This window comes from Arachis hypogaea, chromosome 13 (genome assembly GCF_003086295.3).
Source record: "Arachis hypogaea cultivar Tifrunner chromosome 13, arahy.Tifrunner.gnm2.J5K5, whole genome shotgun sequence".
Classification (NCBI taxonomy): Eukaryota; Viridiplantae; Streptophyta; class Magnoliopsida; order Fabales; family Fabaceae; genus Arachis; species Arachis hypogaea.
The window spans coordinates 7,376,295-7,399,868 of record NC_092048.1 but is presented as its reverse complement, the minus strand read 5'-3'; the positions used below and the strand labels follow the sequence as shown (position 1 = coordinate 7,399,868).

General features: G+C 26.4%; 2 protein-coding genes across 3 annotated transcripts; one reads left to right on the top strand and one right to left on the bottom strand.

Annotated features, from left to right (window-relative positions):
* Nucleotides 1-4,003: 4,003 nt before the first annotated feature.
* Nucleotides 4,004-6,160, top strand: LOC112736893 (3-ketoacyl-CoA synthase 4). Its single transcript, XM_025786559.3, has one exon. The coding sequence runs from the start codon at nucleotides 4,429-4,431 to the stop codon at nucleotides 5,962-5,964; it is 1,536 nt and encodes a 511-aa protein (XP_025642344.1). The 5' UTR covers nucleotides 4,004-4,428; the 3' UTR covers nucleotides 5,965-6,160.
* An 11,768-nt stretch (nucleotides 6,161-17,928) lies between these two features.
* Nucleotides 17,929-20,870, bottom strand: LOC112736892 (protein RADIALIS-like 4). 2 transcript variants are annotated; one of them, XM_025786556.3, is made up of 2 exons: nucleotides 20,440-20,870; nucleotides 17,929-18,142 (listed from the first exon to the last, which is right to left on the bottom strand). In XM_025786556.3, exons 1-2 carry the CDS (start codon nucleotides 20,727-20,729, stop codon nucleotides 18,115-18,117), a joined length of 318 nt encoding a protein of 105 aa, XP_025642341.1. In that variant the 5' UTR covers nucleotides 20,730-20,870; the 3' UTR covers nucleotides 17,929-18,114. The 2 variants fall into 2 exon arrangements, with proteins under 2 accessions (XP_025642341.1, XP_025642342.1); XM_025786557.3 differs by having other exon boundaries at nucleotides 17,959-18,142; nucleotides 20,427-20,870.
* Nucleotides 20,871-23,574: the final 2,704 nt, after the last annotated feature.

Here is a 23,574-nt window from a genome sequence, read left to right as displayed (position 1 = left end):
GTTTAAGGGAAGAGGAAAAGAATCAGATGAGAAGAATGAAAGAAAATTGATTTTGTAAGAAGAAGACAAAGAATGAAGAAATGTACTGCAGACTTCTTTCGAAGCTCCTCAACCTTTTATCATCATTTCCCTTCCACGCTCACCGCACCATGTTGAAATGGTGAGTTCAAGGGAGATGAAGGGAAGAACTCCACGAAGTTTGAAAACAGAGAAGAGTGTGTTTTGTCACAACTCTATCACTCTTTAATTCATTTTTTGATTGCACAAAAAATCAAGTTTAATTTACCTTTCCTAGCTAATAAATAGCAGCAACTTAATGAGCTGCATAACTAACTATTTAGTAGTCAGCACTCTAACAAACTTATTCCCTAATCACTCACTAACAGAATCTGCCTATATACGCAACTCCTAGCTAATTAGTTTGCTAACTATTATACATGACTCATTAGCTCACGTAACAAGAAATGCTAAAATAACATTCTCATTTTCTCTATTTATAAAATATATATTCTCTTCCCTTATAACTTTTAAAAAACCTCCTCTTTAATTTATTTTAAATTTTGTGTGTTAATTAATATTAATTATATTATTTTTCAAGAAAAAATAAAAAATAAATTATTTTTTACAAAAATACCCTTTAACAAAAATTTTATATTTTTGTTATTAAATTTTGCTTACTAAAATATCCTTTAATAAATTATTTTGTATTAATTAAATTGTATTTTTACCAAAATATTTTTTAAAAAATTTAATAATTAAATAATTTTTTCTAAAATACCCTTCAATAATTTTTTAATCATTAAATTATGATTTTACCAAAATTTTCGTTAACAATTATAGATATATTTTACTATTAATTTTTCGATATCAATATATATTATTTTAACATTAAATAAAAAATATAGTACAATTTTTTTTCCAAAAATACATACATTGGTAAATAATATATTTATTTTATCTATTTTAAAAAATTCAGAATAAGCATTTTTTCTGGTAGAAGAAAAAAAAAAACAGGGTCATGTTTTTTATGTATGTATCAATGTGATGGCATGTGCACCTGCCTATGCTATATATGGAGTAATATATATATATATGGCATGCTAAACTTCAATTCATTGGTTTCATGCATGGTTAAGGTATCTTGGTACTTGCTGCTATTCCTTTCCCTGAGGTTGTTAGTCCTTTCTCCAATGAATGGCAGTGTAATGCAAGTTCCAATCTCTAACTGGGTAAATTATTGATAGGAGAGTTTATACAATAGATTAAGAAAAAAGAACTGAAATTGTGATGGTGGTACCATAAACAATTAATGTGTGAAAGTTGTTCATGCTAAGCAATCGGCATCATTGAAACACGTGTGTTCTGTGATTAAAGTAAAGAGATGTTAACATATGCTTTAAAGACATTAATTAAGATTATTATTTAAAAAATATTTATTAGAAAATATTGAAAAATAATAATTAAAAATATTATATATGTACAAAAATTTGACTATTAAATTAGACAATATATACTTATTTTTCATATTTTTAATATATGTTTTATATTTTAACATATATTTATATAAATAGTTAATTGATAATTAATTTTTTTTATACATATAGTATAATTGAACAACAAAATCCAATTTTTACTATTTTCAATTGTTCTTTATAAAATCTTAAAATGGATAATATTAAAAATTAAAACATAAATTATTTTAGAATTTAAAATTTTACATTTTAATACATTGAATACCTCAAAAATTCTTTTAAAAAATATATTTTTATTGGTAATATATTTTTAAAGAATTTTTAAAACACTTGTTCACAATGTATTTTGTTTAAAAAGAGTCTTTTAACACTTTGCCTCTTTTCTAGAACAAACATCTATTAAATAATTAAATATAGAGAAAGAAAACGGAAACATGTTAACAAAAGGCAAAAAATAAAGAGTAACAGAAATTTACTGTGTAATGTGCAGGAAATGAATGAATGAATGGAAAAGGAAAGCACTTATTAAAGTTGTGGGGATGGGAAGTAGAATATGGTATTGAATGGGACCTGCAAGAATAATGATTTGCATTCATCAGATGCTAATTAATAAGTTCGTGTGATTATTTATGTTCAGACATCATTTCTGTGGTCAAAACTCAAAACACAAATAAATAAGGCCATCACCAATTCGTTATCAATATCATCATCCCCCGTTTCTAACGTGTCACCATTGTTGAATGTGAATGCCATGGTCAACGGTCAACTTTGCTGCCCTACCTTAACCGTTGTTCATACCAACTCCAATTGGCTCAATTTCATCACTATTTAATTATTTGACTGGTAGATTACTGTTACTAATATCATTTAGGACACATCCAGCTTCAATAATATATTCAGGATTTAATTACGACACATTTAATTTGGGTAGATCGAGTGATTAATTCACTCATTTACTTAAAGAAATATCAAGAGTTTAAATTTTATATTATGCATACAGTAATTCATATTAAATTCATATTAAGATATATTTTAAAAATATAATAATAATTTTTTTAATATTTTAATATATTAAAAATGTAAAAAAAAATAATTTTTATAAAATATTTTTTTATAATATACTTAATTTATATTTTTAGAACACAAATTAACAAAATTCATATATTAATTAACTATAATTTGTGGAATAATTTACTTTATATTCCAGACTGAATTTTTTTTATAATTATCAAACAATTGTATCTTTCTTTTATTTTTCAATTAGTGATATTAAACAAGTCATCTTAACCCATTTAGATTTGTTAATAAAATGTTATACATAAATTATGGTAAAATAATTGTATAAATGTAAATGAAAATTATTTAAGACCAAATTGAATGGATGAATATGTTTATGATAAAAGATTAGGAACTAATTAACTTTTTTCTTTTTTTTTTATAAAACGCTTTTGTTAGGAATTAATTTTCTTTTAACCAACAATAGAAAAAAAATATAGATGATTAAAACTTAAAAGTTAATGAGAGAGAAGGAGAAATATGAACAAATTATTAGATAAGAAAATTAATTCCCACTGTTTTTCCATTTACTTAGAGGAATTTAAAATTTTCAAAATATTTATTTTAAACTATTTAACGAAGGGTTGCTAATTAATAACACCCAAATGGGTGGAATTTACAAAGAGTAATCCTACTAGCTATGAAAATTTATTATTTTTTATCATCATTTAATCATTAACTTAATTTATTTAATATAATTTTTTTAGTCTAATAATTCAATAACATATTTTATCCTCGATACTTCTAAATATTAATAACTAACTAATGACTAAAAATAATAAATTCTAATAACCATTTAATATTTTTCATCTACAAATTAAATTCCTCTCTCTTAAATTAGTTAATTTTACAAACTACTTGATTTACTTGAATGTAATCAAAACAAAAAATTTTAAAATTTGATATTTAAATTAAATCAATTAAATTACATAATACTTCAAACACTTATTTTCTAAGAATGTCATATACCATTTGAATTTAAAGTGACATTTTCGAGTACTCTTTTCATTTTTTATTCTATTTTATAAAAATAAATTGAACAAAGTGAAGAAATAGATAAAATAAAAAAAACAATAATTTAATAATTTTAAATTAAAGTAATAAAATGTCTTACCATAAAGTTACAAATTTAATAATAAATATGATTAAAGACCCCAAATTAACTAATGAAGAAGCATGACCTTATTTAAAAATGAAAAATAATATTAACATTATTTGTTATGATATAAAAAATAATTTTTTTTATTTTTTCGATCTTTATTAATCATGTTTATTACTAAAAATAAAAAATAAAAATTTATATATAATTATTTTTATATTAAATTTTTAGTTAAGAACCATTAAATCATTTAACATATTTAATTAAATTATTATTTAATAATTTTTAACTATTAATTTTTTGTAAATATAATTGGATATAAGTCTGTACAAAAAATATATAAATAATACATGTAATATTTCTTATAAAAAAAAAAAAAAACAAAGGAAGGAAGGAGGTAGTGGTGGTGGCATTAAGAAATCCCAATTGACAAATTGTAAACAGAAATACAAACAGCTTACACAGCTCAGCAGCCTCCCTCTCCAGTTTCTGCTTTGTTGTCAGATACAAAGTCAAGCTGCTGAATACACATATTTCATTCATATTTCTTTCTGTCTTGTGTCCCTCCCTCACTCCCATTCAACCTTCTCCTCTCTCCCTCCACCACCCACCATTCTTTCATTCATTCATTAACTCCTTCTACAACTTCTCTTTTTCTTTCTCCACCCCACAAATTCAAAATTAAAAATCTAACCTTTTTTTATATTCACTGCTGACTCCCAAATCCAGATCCATCTTTACATACCCACCTTCATTTCTCATCAAATTTTCAATCTTTTTCAGAATCCCAAACCGCCCACGATGAATTCCGATGGCACCACCACCACCGGCGGCGGCGGCGGAGACGTTCAGATCCACCAAACTCGGATTCTACCGGATTTTCTCCAGAGCGTGAATCTCAAATACGTGAAACTTGGATACCACTACCTAATCACTCACCTCTTAACCCTCTGCTTGATTCCTCTCATGTCAATCATTATAATCCAAGCATCTCAGATGAACCCTAACGACCTTCACCACTTATGGCTCCACCTTCAGTACAATCTCGTCAGCGTCATAATCTGCTCCGCGATCCTCGTTTTTGGATCCACCGTTTACATCATGACAAGGCCAAGATCCGTTTACCTCGTTGATTATTCGTGTTACAAGCCACCTTCGAATCTCAGCGTCAAGTTCACTCAGTTCATGGAACATTCTAAGCTCACCGGTGATTTCTCTGACGATTCTCTTGATTTCCAGAGGAAGATTCTAGAACGTTCTGGTCTTGGTGAGGAGACTTATGTACCCGAAGCCATGCATCATATCCCTCCAACTCCTTCCATGGCTGCTGCAAGAGAAGAAGCTGAGAATGTTATGTTTGGTGCTTTGGATAATCTCTTTGCTAATACAAAGATTAAGCCTAAGGATATTGGTGTTCTTGTTGTGAATTGCAGTTTGTTTAACCCAACTCCTTCACTTTCTGCAATGATTGTGAACAAGTACAAGCTTAGGGGTAACATTAGAAGCTTCAATTTGGGTGGTATGGGTTGTAGTGCAGGAGTTATAGCCATTGATCTTGCTAAGGACATGCTTCAAGTTCATAGGAACACTTATGCTGTTGTTGTTAGCACTGAGAACATTACTCAGAATTGGTACTTTGGGAACAAGAAATCTATGCTGATCCCAAATTGTTTGTTCCGTGTTGGTGGTTCTGCTGTTTTGTTGTCCAACAAAGGCTCTGATAAGAGAAGAGCAAAGTACAAGCTTGTTCATGTTGTGAGGACTCATAAGGGTGCTGATGATAAAGCTTTCAGGTGTGTGTATCAAGAACAAGACGATGATGGCAAAACTGGTGTTTCTCTCTCAAAGGATCTTATGGCTATTGCTGGTGGGGCTTTGAAGACTAACATCACAACTTTGGGGCCTCTTGTTCTTCCAATAAGTGAACAGCTTCTGTTCTTTGCTACTTTGGTTGTTAAGAAGCTTCTGAATGCAAAAGTGAAGCCTTATATACCTGATTTCAAGCTTGCATTTGATCATTTCTGCATTCATGCTGGTGGTAGAGCTGTGATTGATGAGCTTGAGAAGAATCTTCAGCTTCTTCCTATGCATGTTGAGGCTTCTAGAATGACACTTCACAGATTTGGGAACACTTCTTCAAGCTCTATTTGGTATGAGCTGGCATACACTGAAGCCAAGGGAAGAATGAGGAAGGGGAATAGGGTGTGGCAGATTGCATTTGGAAGTGGATTTAAGTGTAACAGTGCAGTGTGGCAGGCACTTAGGCATGTCAAGGCTTCACCTAAGTCTCCTTGGGAAGATTGCATTCATAGGTATCCAGTTCAGGTTGTTACATAGCTTTAATTTCTGCTACCCTCTCTGGTACACATAGCATAAGCCAATAATCAAATCCTATTCAAGGAGATAATAGACAATGTCTCAGCTGTTCAATTATCACTTTAGAAGCCTATTTTTGTTGTTATTTTTAATTATTCTCTTGCTTCTGTTTTAGTTACTTAATCCTTAAATTAATATTTATGGTTCTTATGTTAAAGAGTAGTGTTTTATTTTTACATGTTGGTTACAACATTTGTGGGACTTGGTTTCTAAAAAGGGATACTTTTAGTACATAAAAGCTGTACATTTTGCAAATAACAAGGAAAAAGATTTTCCACATGAACAGTACTGCCAATTCATAGAGGGTGGCATCAAAATCTCTTTTTTCCAATTAAGCTAAGCATTGTCAAAAGTGCAAGTGATAGTAACTAAGAAAGTAACAAATTTTACTCAGATAGATCATAGATGCATTCTAGTCTCTAGATACTGAATGCAACAGCACATGGCCAGCCTTTGCAAACCATTCCTCCCTTTCTTTCTCTTTCCACCCTTTTTTTTTTTATTATTTTAACATTTTAGTATTTTATTTTTTTTAGAATAAGTGAAATTATTTTGTTATTATCAAATTATATTTCTCTTTAGACAACAAAAAGTATATATATATATACACAACAATGTGCTCTGGCCCTACAATTGTTGGTCTATGCCAGGCTGGTCAAATACTGAGTCATCTTCAATTTATACTTCTGACAAACAGATTTCAACCGGGTTAACCGAAATTGGTTGATTAACCGGTGCCATAGACTAAAAATCGATTCAAGAAGTGATAAAATCAATTAAAAATTGATAAATTAGTCGGTTTTTTAATTTAAAAATATTTTTTATATATAAATATATTATTTTATTATATTCAAATATTCAATTCAATTTAAATTAAATTTTAATTAAGTATTTAAAATTTTTAATATTAAATTTAGCCGGTTCACCGATTTAATTTTTAAAACCTTGGTTTAAGTTGTAAATCCCTTTCACATGTACAAAACTAAACTCAATTTCATCCTAGTTTTAAAAAAGTAGGCAAATTTTTTTATTTTTTTATTATGAATTAAAAAATTATTATCTTTTCAATAAAATTAAATGGACGTTTTTTGTTTTTTTTTTGTTTAAGATGAGTTGGTCGTAACTTCCCGCAAACTTCTATAATTTTATTCGTCGCAATCGGCGAAGTTCACTCCGAGTTTTTATAGTCATTATTATCGTCTAATTAACAATAGTGTATTAGAAATGGTGCTTTCCAACACCTTAATTTAAAAAAAAAATCTAATTTGGTTTAATTTGGGAGTTAAATGCTAGACAGATAACAAACATGACTTCTTTAAAATTGTCGGCAACAATGACCATCATTGTTATCATCTTCAGAAGAATAGCATGTCAATAAACCATATTTATCAATGATTTTTTTCTATTATAAATTAAAAAAATTATTGTTCCCAAAAAATACGATTTATTTCTGTGTATTCTTATGTACTCCTATGTATTCTGAAGACGATAATAATGATTGTCATTATTTATAAAGCTTAAGAATTTAACTCAGCTAGTTATTTACGACGAATTCTATTAATATTATAGAATTCAGAGTGTGACCAATTTTTTCAAATTAAAAAAAAAACATATATTAGTATTTAAAGTTAAAATATTTTTTTTAAAAATATTTTTCTTAAAATTTATTACAAAAAACATCCAAGAAATGAAAGTGCACCATGTGTAATTGTTCATTTATTAAAAATAATACAGCAAATAATAATTAAAAATAGTACATAACTTAATATGTGTTTTATTTATTCATTTAATTTATATTATAATAAAATACATATAATATTAAATCCTAAAAATTATAAATTTTAAGTAGTGATAAATAGATAGATTAATTGTCCTAGGAGAGGTGGCGGGGTTATATGACCAGCATCCTCCAACAGCTAATCATAAGACATAACATAATCTGGTGCCATCTTAATAAGTAAATGAGAAAATTTCACAAATGAAAAAAATTCAAAATCACAAACCAAATTGTGGTTATGCATGTAAACTGTCTAATGTAGAGATGATGTCTTTCACGCACACTACCACAAAAACGGTGTTTAGCCACCAAATTTTAACTATAAACACTAAATCGTAATAAAAATAAATGAACGTGTCTTTTATTTATCACGAAACATTGTGATAGTGGCTAAAATTTAACCTTTGCTACGAAGAATATTGTTCGTAACTGTGTTTCCTGCTTACATTAACGTGCTATGACTATCCTGTCTTATATAAATTAATTTTTTAAATAAATTTATTAATGTATAGTATCATTTTTTTAATATTCTAACATTAACACATATTTATGAAATTAAATCTAAAAATATAAAAAAATAAACTTAGATAAAATAAAAAATTATAAAAATAAAGATAATATTATAATATTTGAGTTAATTATAAAAATAAAATTTATTTAGCTAAAATAATATAATTTGAATAGATAATAAAAAGTTCAATAATTTGAAAGTATAAAAAATTTGTCAGTTTTTATTAAAAATAAATTATTTTATCATTTTTTGAATTTAAAAAAATGAGGATAAGTTAAAAAAAAAATAATCTTTATTTACATAGTTTAGTATTCATTATATATTTTTGTGAGTACTGTACTCTTATTATATGTATAATTATCTTTTTAAAAATTATTTTGTGAAATTATGATTAAATTTTTTATTTTTACTATTATTTAATTGGTATATTCCATTAATTAATTATTTTACAATTATTTTCAGTTATAAAAAAATTAATACTAATTAATTTATGAGTCACTTGTATAAAAGTTTGAAATTTTATTAAGTAACAAAGAAATTAATTTATAAAATTTTTTATAATAATTTTATGTGATAATTAATTTATCTAATGTAATAAAATTTTAGTAACTAATTTAGTAATTAAAATTTATTAAACATTAAATTTTTCAGGTAAAAATATTTACAAAATTTACTTAATGTATAACTCTTATTATATTGTTCCGTGTATAATAGGTAAATAATTAAATGATAGTGTATTGTTGGAATTATCAACTATCAACCACATAAAATGAGAGATTGTGAGGGTCATATATTCTAGTTTTTTTGTTATTTATTGTTATTATAATAAAAATTAAAGATAAAAATATTACAGAATCAAAATTTAAATTTAAATTTTTAATCATATTTGACCATTAAAAAATAAATAAATAACTATTGTATTAAAAATAAAATAATTTAAGGTATATTTAGTAGATAATAAACAGTAGGATGGAAAAAAATATTTTTAAAATTAAAGAAAGTTAAAAAACGATCTAAACAATATTGGTCAAGCTGAATTTTTAAGATTTAAAATTTGAGTGTGCGCTTAACTTCTTTAAATAGCTTTTGGCGGAAAGTTAGCAGCACCTTGAAAGCACTCTCTTTAACCACACTATATGAACCCTATCATATGATAGGGTATCTTCCAAACTCAAAATACCGATTTTTTTTGTTATTTGTTAGTTTTTTTAGTAGATTTTTTTGTGAAGCAAAAATGTAATCATTCAAAAGAGGCCCTTTTAGCAGAACTACGATAACACAGAATAAATTTGCAGAAGATTTGGGCGAAATAATTCTCAGCCAACTGTACCTACCAAAAAAGATTATAATGAATTAATGACCCTTCAGTTGCGAATATCAAAGGTATATGAAATTTTAATTTTTTTTACGTGATTTTTTGAGTTATAATATTTAGTTTATTTCTTTTATTCAATTTTGTATTCAGTTGTAGACACTTCTATGGGAGAAATTACAACTGGCAAAAGGACGACAATTCAAGTTTGATATTTGAAAAAGGATGAAAAAGACATTATGAAACTTGATGGGCATGGACAAATTCGAGATAATGACGTAAATTTATTGATACGATTTCTGAGTGTAATGGCTCGTAGAGCAACGCTGTAAATTGGAAAGGTCTTTGGTGCTGAAAATGTAGGACGTGTGATAAATTTAGAGAAGTTGGTTGAAACTTTAGAGAAAAAGCTATGGATATAGCAGCTCTGTACAAATTTTTGTTATCAAAATACAGTAATAAAGTGCGTAGTTTATCCAGTGATATGCAAGACATTTAATTGATGTATTTAATAAGTAATAGTTGAAATTTTAAATATATTTATTTTAGAAAGAATTAGAATTTATTTTATTTATGTTAATTTTTTTTATTTTTTATTATATATAATTTTAGACTTGTATTATTATTATTATTATTATTATTATTATTATTATTATTATTATTATTATTATTAGTATTTTTTTATGGAAAAATGTTAGATATTATATATTTAAAAAGTTCGAATTTTGTTATTAATGTAATATATATAAATATAATTTTAATTTAATAAAATTGTTCAATTAGAACAAATTAGAGCAAATTAGCACAAATTAGTTCTGGATTGTATGTGAAAAACAGAGTGAATTAGCTACGAAAATATGATTAAATAACCCAACGTTAGCCACAAAAAAAATGTGGCTGAAAAACCCGGCCTGCACAAATTAGCTACGGACGAAGTGTAGTAGAATTATATTTTTCGATTTGATTATTCTTATTTAGCCACGCATTATGTGTGGACAATGATATACAAACTGTGGCTCTTTGAAGGTCTCCACCAAGGTAGAAAAAATCGAGATTTTACGTGAAATCGAAAAAGTAAATAAAAAACGTAAAACGTAAAATCTTAATAAGATTTAAATCGTAAAATCGTCAGACTTAGTACAAATTTCGTAAAATCGACAAACTCATTTAAAATCGTAATATCGGAAGATTTTAAGAGTTAAATCGAGATTCTAGCTACTATGGTCTCCACGATGTTTAAAGTTGTGGCTAATAACGCTAAAATCGTGACAAATTAAAAATGCAACCCCCGATTAGCTACAAATATTCTTTCGTGGCCAATGTATGGTTGCTATGATTATCTTAGAGTTTAGCCACAATTTTTTTCGTGGCTAAACCCCTTATTTCTTGTAGTGGCACTTTATATTGTGATCACAAAAAATATCCGATATTCATCTGGAGTGATCACTAGTAGTTTGAGCCCGGACGAAGAGAAGGGAATCTAGTCTGCAGATCGAAATATAAAGCACATTGACTGCTTAAAGTAATTTCATGTAATGTTACATCTGTGTTCGTATCCTTTTAAATATTGATTTATTTTTGTGTATTCTTATGTACTCTAGAAATAATAATAATGGTTCTCATTGTCTATTATAAAACTTTAAGAATTTAAATCAGTCAGTTATTTATGAAAAATTTAAAGTGAAATTTGTCGTTACGGCCAATTCTATTAATATTACAAAGTTTTTCGAAGATGCGGTGAATTTTTCCAAATTACAAAAAATATAGAGACGGTAATGTAGAGGCAATTCAGGTTAATTATAGTAGGAGTACACCATGAGTACATAAGGTTAACTACCAAATATTTTTTTGGTTTTTTGTTTTTGGTGAGTTTCTAAAAAAAAGATCTTTTTTCGAGTTATCTTTTTTTTAAAAGATCTTATGAAAAAATAAAAGTAATTTTATGTAAAAGGTTCTTATTTGAGACAAATGTCGAAATATAAGTCTCGTTATATCTTTTTGTATTATAAGAAGGCAGGCTAAATTTTTCCTTTTGAATCAGTTCTTGTAAAAGGTTCTTATATGAGTGTGTCTTACTTACTCTGCCGATTCTATTATTTAAAAAAAACAGAGAAGTCGCCAATGGTCACTCGAAGCCTCGAAGTCGTTCATTCATCGCCGTCGCAGGGTCGCCGTCGCAGGGTCGCTGTCGCAACAAAGCCAAAGCCGAGCAGCACTCCAACATCCAACCAGTCCATCGCAGAGCAGCAAACGATTAGCCGAGCAGCAAGAATGAGGTGGATTTGTATTTGATGGATGGTTTAGAGAAGTCTCGTGATCAAAATACTTTTGACATATTAAATTGGTGGAAGGTAAATTCTAGCAAGTATCCTATCTTATCCCAAATAGCTAGAGATGTCTTAGCAATGCCGGTCTCGATTGTTGCTTCAGAATCAGCTTTTAACACTGGTAGAAGAGTGCTTAACAACTATAGGAGTTCTTTAACTCCAAAGGCAGTTGAGGCATTGATATGCACACAAAATTGGCTTCGTGCTTCTTCAATGACAACTGATTTTGAGGAGTTTATTGAAGAGTTTGAGAAACTTGAATTAGGTATGCAAAAAAGAAATTTGTAGTTCCTGTTTATGTTTATAATTTATAATCTATATTATGTTTATAATCTATATTGATTTTCTTGTTTTATTTTTGTAGAAATTACACCAACCGGAGAAGATGAGGATGAGTCTGGTGTGGATTCAGATTAAACATGGTGGCTATTTTATTTTTATTTATTTTAAAGTGAATGTTTCGGATTAAACTGTGTTTATTTATGTTGTTTTGCTAGACATTTTTAATTGTCTTTGTTTTATGTTTAATTAAGTTGAATTTGTATTGGATTTGGATGTGATATACTCTTGTTATTCTAGTTTATTAAAGGTTTTAAACTTCATTTTATAGTATTTTAAATTCTGATAATTAGGTGTAAAAAAATCGAAAAATTCGACCGAACCAAACCGCTGTTTGTTCGGTTCGATTCGGTTCGATTGTTCAAACAACAGTTAACCGATTGGTTGACCTCTTTGTAGAACCGATCAGGTTGGTTCGGTTGGTTTTTGATCCAAAACCGAACCGAACCGAGCCGATTACACCCCTAGGAGTACATTTGGAGTACATAAAGTTTACCTAACATTTTTTTAGTTTTTTGTTTTTATTCATTTAAAAATTTTCAAAATGAAAAAACTCATTTTTCTCCTTTCTCACTTTCACTATTGAGACAAATGTCAAAATATGAGTCTCACCAGTTCTTTCTGTATTATAAGAAAGCAGGCTAAATTCTTTTTTTTAATTTATTATACAAAAAGTCCCAAAATTTCTTTAGGATTTGAAAAGAACGAATTTGTTATTTATTGAATAAATTTGTCTTTTTGTCATTTTTTATTGGATAAACTTGGTCTTTCACCATTTAAAAAAGTAGATATATTAAACTTTTATGTACATGTATTAATGAAATTATATTAAATTTTTGTTAATAAATTATAACTTAAGTGGCATAATCTCTCTATATTCACCTAAGAATTCGTGAGTTCGAATGATCGAATCTCTCTATGATTAAAAAAAAAATTATTAATGAAATTTTTTTTCAAATAGTAAAAAAACAAATAAAAAATACTATGAATGTGTATATAAAAAATTAATCAACAAATAATTATTATCACCAATTTTTTATGTACATATATTATTTTTAATTTATTTTTAATATATATTTTATATTTCTGATCAATTTTTTTATATACACATATCATGATTAAAAAAAATTTATCAATTTAAATTGTGACGGATAAGTTTATTGAATATGTTCTAGTTAAGAACTAAATTGAAGCATATTCTACCTCGTTTCCACCTGAACATTTTAGGCTAATTTCAAAATAAAAATATTTAGTAACTAAAAGATGTTAATAAAAAATTGTCAAAATTTTTTTTATTTAATATATTTTATAATAAATAAATATTAAATAAAATAACTCTCATTCTCAATTCCAAAAAGACTCACGTTTCTTTCAACAAGGACATCTTTTGTTATCTTATCTAGCACGTAATTTCTTCACAGGTGAAAAAAAACTTTTTTTGACCACATTATTTCCAAGTTGTGCATTAATTATTCAAATTTGTTCCTCGTCTTATTATCTTCATCCAATTTTTTAATGCTTCTAGATTGATACAAATTAAAGGGCTGATATGATATATTCAAAGTTTCTGGATTTCGATCCTTCATAGTAGAAACCAATAATAATAATAATAATAATAATAATAATAATAATAATAATAATAAATACAAACTTAGACTAAAGAAGAATAGTTGAGTAGTGTGTGATTTTTTTTTTTTTATCAAAGATATGATACTCGAACCCGCAACCTCTTAATTGAATATGGAGAGATTATGCCATTTGAACTATTACTCATTGGCGAGTATTGTGTGACTTCATATCATGATATCATGACCTTATATATAAAAAAATTTGCTTAGAGTAGGTAAAGTTTATATGTAATATATGAAATGAAGTACTAAATAGAATGTTATATATATTTCCAACACGTCTTTGATACAAATTCACAAATTCCCTTAGCTTAGAGCGTGTAAATCAAATGAATGAAATTACTTGGGCAAAAGTAGCATCACTATCAATAAATTGATGGGTGTTAGTTGGTGAGTAGGACTTGCAGTATATATATATATATATATATTATGTATGTAGTGAAAAAAGTGAGTATTAAATTTATAATTTTTTTTTTTATAAAAATTTGAAATAATCATTAGGTTAGTTGATGATCATATTATTTGTAATTTTATGTTAGATTTTTTTAAGATTTTATTGTTTTTAATTTTAATTTGAACTTAATTTTTTATTTTTTATTTTATTAATATTTATAAATTTTGGAATGATTGAATTTTATATTTGCTTGAAAATTTTTTATTTTTCTACGGGTAAGGTCGGGTAGGGTAAGATTTAGAACTTTAGGGTGCGGGTAGAGTTAGGGTCGAGAGATTCTTAACCTGCGAGTAGGGTAGAATTTTAAAAAGTTTTCAACCTGCGGATATGGTTAGGGTAGAGTCCAAACCCTACCATATCCTACCCATTACTAGCCCTATTGGTGAGAGAGATTGACAATGTTGGTAACTTACTAGTTACTAATACTATTCTGCAAAGAGTAGTAGCGTTAAGACAAAACAATAAGAATAAAATTTAAAAGATAGATATAAAAATTAGCGTGATTGTATTTTTTTTAGTAATAAATTAAAATAAATTATAAAAATTTAATTTATTTTTATTTTTTATTCAAAAAATTAAAAAATATTATTATAAAATTAATAAAAATAATAAAAAAATAAATTATATTTTTTATTAATATCTTAATTTCTTTTTTATTAAGATAAATACAAAATATATTAATTCAATATTTTTGAATATAACATCTTTTATTTCGTTTTTTAAACATGATTTTATATTTCTGGATTTTCATTTCATGTCATATTCTTATAAACAAACACCACTATAGTGACGTGTGTTTTATACTGTTTAATTATTAATTCAGCCAGCACCTATGTAGCTAGGTAGTTATACATGTACCATATTGTATTGACTGCTTCTTGCACGAAATTTAGAAGCAACCATTTCCACGAAATTTCCTCAACTTATTTGAGGGAGGGTTGATCTTCAATTCAGGAGTTGAACGAGTGTGGTACCTACAAGGGATTTTAATCATTTTATAATAAAATTAGTAATTGTCTAAAAGTATAAGAATTGGAAAAAATAATATATCTTAGAGTGAATATTCTACCTTATATCAGTTTAGATATGAGAAGTCACCAAAAAAAAAAGTTTAGATATGAGAAAAATTTATACTAAATTCCTATTAAATTTGACCGGATATAATTTGTATTAAGTAATTTCTGATCTAATTATGCTATTAGAGTGGTATGTTTGGGTCGAGAGAATATTTCTGGTGCAGTTAAGATACTGTATCGTAACATAAACAAATAAAAATTAATTAATTAATAAATAATTTATGTTGGAATTACATAATTATTTACTTTGAAAGATATCGTTTTAAAAATTAACACTTCTAATTTGAATACTGAATTACTGATACATTAAAATATCAAATAGAAACAAAATACTTGTTTTGTGGTGGAATAATCCATATTTATCATCATCTATATATCATTATATTGTTGAGTAGGGTAGTGGCGGATCTTGAAAAATAGTTTTAGGGGGTCTAAATATATAATTAAATATATAAAGTATGTAAAAATATTTATATTTCAATTCAATGTGGTAATTTTTTTACTCTTCAATAATTATAATTTATAATTATAGGATTGTAATAGAATCTAAAATTATAATAAATAGATACTTTTTTTTTTTTACCAAAGATATGAGACTCGAACCCACAACCTCTTAATTGAGTATGAGGAGATTATGCAATTTGAGCTATTACTCATTGGCTAATAAATAAATACTTTTGTTTGTTCAAATCGATTTCTTTTAATATTGAAGATCATCAATAAAGAAAATATAAAATAATAAACTTAAAGTTTAACAAGATTCTTTTTAAAAGATTATATTTATTTCAATACATATATATATATATATATATATATATATATATATATATATATGTATAATTTCTTATTTAATAAATCATGTGAAATTAGTTTATTTATTTTATAGTTTAGTTGAAGAATAATTTTGTATTATAAAATCTTAAAATTACTAAAATAGTATGAACTAATTTGTTTATATTATTTATTATTTCATAGTTGGATTTTATTTAATAAAATCATTATAATTTAATATAATTAGCTTATCCTTCTAATTATAAATTTAAGAAATATTGCTTATAATTAAAATATTAAATCAAGATATAAATAAATAAAAATAGAAAAATGATGATTTGATGACATTGAAAGAAAAAGAAAGAGATATATATCCAATGGACAATAAAAGAAGAAAATATGGTTAGTTGGTTATAGACTTATAGCAAGAGTTGAACTTAGGATTATAGCATTGTGAAAGACATAGAAGAATAATGAAAGCCAATTCAATTTATTTTTTTATTATTATTATTATTTTCTTTTGTAGAGTGGGGTGGGGATGAGGGACCAGAACTATATTATTAGCTATGAGGTTTAACACAACTATGAAAAGTACTATTATTATTGTATTAAAGACAAAACTTATACAACTCATTGTTCTACCTTACATCATTACATGACTTGTTATTGTCATTGATTTGTTGTTGTTGTTGGTTTTTTATTTTTTATTTTTTTTACACTTGGATCCTAAAGAATAATCTTCGTACCAATATATGCACATGCCAAATTCAAAAGCTATTGCTCTTCATTTTGCAGTTTACACTTTTCATCAATGAATACTATAATGGAACAAGAAGTCAAATTAAAAAATAAGAAAAGAAAAAGGTTTGCCGGATAGGTGGAAGAAACTAGGGGTTTTTTTTTTTTTTAATGTGGTAAAATTTCTTAGAATATTTGAGAACATGACGGGCATATTTCTTGTTTTGTAACAAAGAAGAAAAAAGAAAAAATCGTATTATTGTTTGGAGAAAACATTATTAAAAAAAATATATCATCTTTTTTTTTTGTCAGGAAAAAAAACTATATCATCTAAATCCTGTTAACCATTTTTGGGCTCTCTAAGTCTCAGCAATCACCATCTCTTTGAAATAGGATTGATTTGGGCTCATAGAAAGCCCAAACTAACCCAAGAGGTTACGCTTGAGGCCCAATTTTTCTTGTTTCCAAAGTTGATAACAATTCGGTACTATATGGGCCTTCTTACCTCAGATCCATTATGAACCAAACGTTTTATATATATAAATCTATAACAAAAAATATTATAGCAAATTCGTATTTTGTTAGATCGTTTTGTAAAATATTTGAGTACTTTTATTAAAATAATTCGATATTTCATAAATATTAAATTATTTTATGTCTTTTGTAGTTAAAATTGTTAGTAACAAAATATTATATAATGAAATTATAGTTTATCAAACACATATTATACACTATTCTTTTGATTTCCAACAAAACTATCACTGGTTTTGGACATTTATTTCACTTTCAGATGCCTTTTTAGAGGATTTTTTTATTTTTCTTGTTTGTGATTTCAGATATTATTTGAATGTTAGTGTAAGTTAAAAATATAATTTAAAAAAAATTTGATGATAGTGACGAATAAATAGTGATTAGCTTGCTTTGTAGTTTCTAGTTAGTTACTATTCCAAAAATATCAACACTTAAAAATTAATAATAAAAATTAAGGGAAGTTTTAGAGAATATCATAATTCATTAAACTAATCTACGTTACAATAAGCTAAGGGAAGAGAAGATGAAGAGACACAAATTAAATAGGAAGAAAATTCTGAAGCTTCATGCCACACCACACCGGCCACATAACATAACCTTCTTCTGCGAGTAGCTAATGATGATTATAGAGACATAATTGTTTCAAATCAACTCAGTTTAAGATACTTCAAAAGCCTGCAAAATCCAAATCATAAATAAAACTAATTAAAATAATCACTATATACAAAGAGTGAGTCGACTTAATATACAAAAAAAAAAAAAAAAAACAACACTCAAATTGACCACTTGGATGTGATTCCTTAAGATGTATATAAAAATATAGAAATTCGAGTGTATTTAACTTCATATAAAATTGATAATTGAGATTTGTTAAATAATTTAATAGATTTAATCAAATTGTTATCTAATGACTCTCAATTATTAATTTTAAACAAAATTAACTGTATATGAGTTTTCACCTTTTATTATATAAAAAATATAATACAAACTATTTATATTTCGTTTTTTATTATGCTCCATGCTACAACAAAAAATAACTTCTTTCTTCTTTTTATATTATTAAATTTTTCTTGTTCACAATCATAGACAGGATAAGTAGTACTACTTTAGGTCCGAGTCACGCACGATCCAATGGTTTGTCATATTCCTCTTTATTTGGAGATGCTATTGCAATGTGGCATAGTAATGTTCATTGGTTATAGAATCGCTTGTTATTTTTTATGTGGGAGAGAGAGAAGTGTATAACAAGAAGCTGTGAGCAGAAGTGTGTTTCACATTGGTATGGGATGTACAAATCGGATGCACCGATTTGTTTGTTTTATTTTTTTTTTCAAACAAACAATCACAAATCGGACGGTCCGATTTGTGAATTCGAAAATAAAAAAATTTTTAATATTGAAATCGGACCGTCCGATTTTTATTTTAAAAAATAAAAAAAATAAAAAATGCAAAACGGACCCTCCGATTTGTAGCTTATTTTTTTCTCCAAACAAATTGGACCCTCCGATTTGTAATTTATTTTTCTCTTCAAACAAATCGGACCGTCCGATTTGAATAAAACACCATATAAAAAAAAACACCTAATCTTCCAATAATGATGTATTACACATATATTTAAACAATATAAAAAAAAATTAGCCTTATAGAATCTAATTTTCAATAAATAAATAAATAACAAAAAATATTAGGGCATGAATATTTTTTTATTTTTGTTTTATATTTTAATTAATATACTATTCATTCTTTACTTTTTTTAATTAAAAATATTAATTTTTTAAAGTCTAAAGAGTCAACTACAATATAAGTCAACTAAGCTAATTTATTTTTATTTCTGATTTTAAAATTTAAAAAATTAGAATAGTAAATTTTTGTTTATAACATACCTATTTTTCAACTAATTGGTTAGAGTTGGCTTCATTCTTAATTAGTTTTCTAACAGAACCATTTAATAAATAAAAAATATCATATATCATATTTATATATATCTTTCACTTTTCGTATTGAAAGTGATTGACAAAAAATAAAAAAAAAATATTTTTTATATAAATATATAAAAAAATGTTCAAAAAAATAACACAAATATCACTTTTGTTAACAGATAATAATAGTACCATGATGCTAAAGCCCACAAGAACTTTATCTTAATATGAGTATCTCTATATACATGTGGCTTGTAGTCTTGTGATTGTGCAAAAATGTTGAACATGAACTATTTATTTGTTGCACCATCGCATCCTATCACTTTTTGCTACAAATTTCACGAAAAATTTGACATTTTCCAAAGAAAAAAAAAAAAATGGAAGCAGTTTACTTAACTATTGTATCCACTATCCACTAAACTATGAAATTGAATGTACCAAATATCTTGAGGGTACATTTTTGTATTTTCTCGATAATTCAAAAATCGCTTTTATCTGTCATTATCATTTCTTTTAACACATTCTTACATCATAATATATCTAAATATACATCATCAATGCATCAATGATTGAGTATATATTATTATTTTATATATTCTCTCTGTAGTAGTGAACAATGATGTTAATCTCCTAACCTTTATATTCTAAACTACAACTTCAACGTATTAAGTCAACTCCCTTTGACCAACATCAATCTATAGTCTATACAATAATACAGAGTAGGCTTTAGCCTTTAGGTCTACAAAAGAATTGGAGGACAAAGAATAGAATAATCAATAATGCATGCATGACAAAAACTACTAGGACTACTTGAAGGGACATGACAAAAACTTTTAATTATTAATCTTAGTTCTAAAATATTTTTTAATACTTGAAATTTTTTTCTATAATATACTCAGCATTATGCATGGTTTTAAATTGTGATTAACACAAATGTGTGAGGAGTAATGTTGCATGTCGCATCACTTGCAGTTATTTTCATGTAAAATATACGACTAAATTGTGATCTAACAGTTTCGTGCGAAAACAAAAATGTTTACCTAATAATAATACCTCTGTTCTTCATCAAGATTGGTGGTGGTTGAAGGTGTGGACTTGTAGTTAGGAATTGGAACATGGCCGGACTCAATGTGTCTGAGATCTTCTAAGAGAATTTCATAATGTCTCTTAACTTCATCAACAGATTTTCCACCAACTGCTTTTGCCACATTCTGCCACCTATCTGCAGTATCTTTATCATATTCTGCAAGTGCCTTCTCAAAGAGCTTATTTTCTTTTGCTGTCCATCTTGATGAGGACTCAGAAGAAGGCTTCTTTTGTTTGCTAAGAGTGGTTGAAGCCATAGCTTTGTGTTTTGTTTATTATTATTCTTTAAAAAGGTGAAGACTTTAGAGCCTAAGAAGGAGAATGATCTTGTGGGGTGGTAGAGAAAAATAAAGGGTTATAAGGATAAGGTGAAAAAGAAAGAACAAATGGAAGAAGAAGGGTCTAGTTGTTTGTGTAAGAAAAATGCAAAGGGTTCAATGCTTTATATATATGGATATAGGATAGTGGGGTGTAGCTAATAATAATGGAATCTGTATAGAGAAAAAAAAAGAAAAAAAAAAAGAAAAAAAGTTGGAAAGTCTTGTGACTCTATCTTTTGCTTTGGAACCACGAAACATTGTGAAGCAAGGACAAGAAGATTTGATTAGCTGCTAAGCATGCAGACAGAGAGGGGAATCTGGTTCCAACTTGAAGAAGATCATTCCACCCTTGTTATATATTTTATTTTCTCTTATTATTTCAAATAATGTAATAATCTTACTTGATTTTGATTAGTAAGTAGTTTTTGTTAGCTTGTTAGTTCGTTATATTTGGTGATACCAATGAATGCGCATGGATATGATTTTCGTTCTGTGTTGCAATCAATTAGATGTTTTTTTAGGGTAAAGTATATTTTTTCTCTCTGAAGTTTTACAAAAGTTTTACAAAAGTTTTATCCTTAAATTTTATTTTGTTTTAATTTTGTCTCAAAAGTTTTTTATTTACATCAAATATACCTCTGACGACTAATTTTTCAAAAAATTTAAGACCAATTCAACAACAATTTCATATGAACAACCCTCAAAATACAAGCAAATCAAGCATAATTTTTATGCATTATTATTAGATTGGTCTTAAATTTTTTTGAAAATTTAGCCGTCGAGAGTATATTTGATGCAAATCGAAAACTTTTGGGATAAAATTGAAACAAAATACAACTTAGGAATATTTTTGAAACTTTTATTAAATTTTAGGGACAAAAAATATACTTTACCTTTTTTTTATATATATATTTTGGTACAAAAATTTTGAAAACATAGTTATGGGTATTCCTTTAAAAAATATATATTTTAATTTTAATAATACTTGTAATCATTATAATTACTGTATGTATAGATATACTAAAATTCACTCTTTATAGAAATGTTATCAAATATATAGGTAATAACAATAATTAAGTATTTTAAGAATGATAGCTTTTTAAAAAAAATAAGTTTTTTATCGTTAATTAAGACATATTTTCATAATATGAAGCTATAATATAGAGATCATAACTCTTTTATTATGTAAAAAGTATGAAAAAGCATACCATGCCAACTTAATGCATAATAGATAAGTGGAATAATGGTGTTAGAATGAGAGCCTGAATTATATGAAAATAGGAATGTTGACTATAATTAATATTAACACAGTAATTAAAAGTGAGATATAAATTGATGTATCACTATTGGGATAAAGTATACGAATACTGGAAATTTTAAGACAAAAAAAGAATGGAAAAATGTGATTATGACAAATAATAATTATTGGGTAAAGTGGATCACGTAAATATAAGTGTATGACCATAAAAGTGAAATGAATGAAATGAATATGCGAAATTAAAATGATACGAGTGGTTTGCAATAGCATAGTGAAATTATTTAGAAAGAAATTAAAATAAGACAAATACAATATTTAGAATGTTCAACAATAGATATGAAGAGATTTATTTGTATTTTATCATATAATGTTACTCATTATTTATTTATTTAAAGGTCTGTTATATTTTAGTTGTTAGTGTCTAAACGTTTTTAGTGTTATGTGTATTTTATTTAATTTGAATTTATCCTTAATTATATTACCAAAAAGATAATTCATAAATTAAATTTTCTCTCTCCAACTTGGGTGGAATTTTGTAGCAACGATCTAAAAAAAATTGATGTATCACTATAATGTAATATGTATATGTAAAATTAATGTCCTACTTAAATTGTTTTTTATAATCTTTTTCACTTGATGAGTCAAGAAATAAAATCAAACTTTAAGTATTCTATATTCTATTGTAGTACTACGTACTATTCGATGTTTAATTAGTTGTTTACCATCAAAACTAAACGTTGTCACATTTATGTGAGATTCCTCAATAAAGATATGCTAGTGTGGTTGGATTAGATGTGTTCATTGTATTTGACCAATGCATTCTTAAGATTCAATTCATTTAATGATTTAATATAATATCTTAGTCAAAAAATTCAACCGTTGTATGATATGTGTTGACCAATGTTAGGAAGGTAGTAAACTTTTAATTAATTATACTAAATGCCGATATTTAAAAATAAAAATTATATTTTTATATTTATAATTTTTTGTTATAATAACAAACACTTTAATTCTTTGAGTGGTTTTTTTTTATTTAAATAAACAAAAAATTTTAATATTTTCAAACATATATAATTTTAGAAGGTGTTACGAAAATATAGAATAAATTGTATTTTGGGAGAAACAAAGAAGGAGGTCATCACTAAATTTGATGTTGTTCGTATTTAGGGAAGTGACAGAGCGTGTTGGGAGTTCATAGGCTCGTTTAGGTCTTCTGGAGGACTGTTGTTAATATGGAATGAACCGACCTTAAAAATGTATAATTATTATAAAAGGGATAGATGATTGTGTTTAGAAGGGACTGTGGTAAAAGATAACTTTCATTGTGCTACCTGTTTGGTGTAGGGACCACATGAGAGAGCTGAAAAAATCTCCATGTGAGAGGAGTTGAGTTATATTGCAGGATTGTGTCAGGTGCCGTTCTGCTTTTTGGGAGACTTTAATGAAATTTTGCTTTTGGAGGAAAGGAAAGGAGTAACCACATTACCAGCGTCTGTAGTAGAGTTTAGAACATGGATAAATGAT

Bases quoted from the DNA above. Each gene is read 5' to 3' on its own strand.
- LOC112736893 (XM_025786559.3), top strand. From the start codon at position 4,429: ATGAATTCCGATGGCACCACCACCACCGGCGGCGGCGGCGGAGACGTT.
- LOC112736892 (XM_025786556.3), bottom strand. From the start codon at position 20,729: ATGGCTTCAACCACTCTTAGCAAACAAAAGAAGCCTTCTTCTGAGTCC. The intron at 18,143-20,439 runs GTATTATTATTA...TGGATTTTGCAG, and splicing joins AATCTTGATGAAGAACAGAG to GCTTTTGAAGTATCTTAAAC.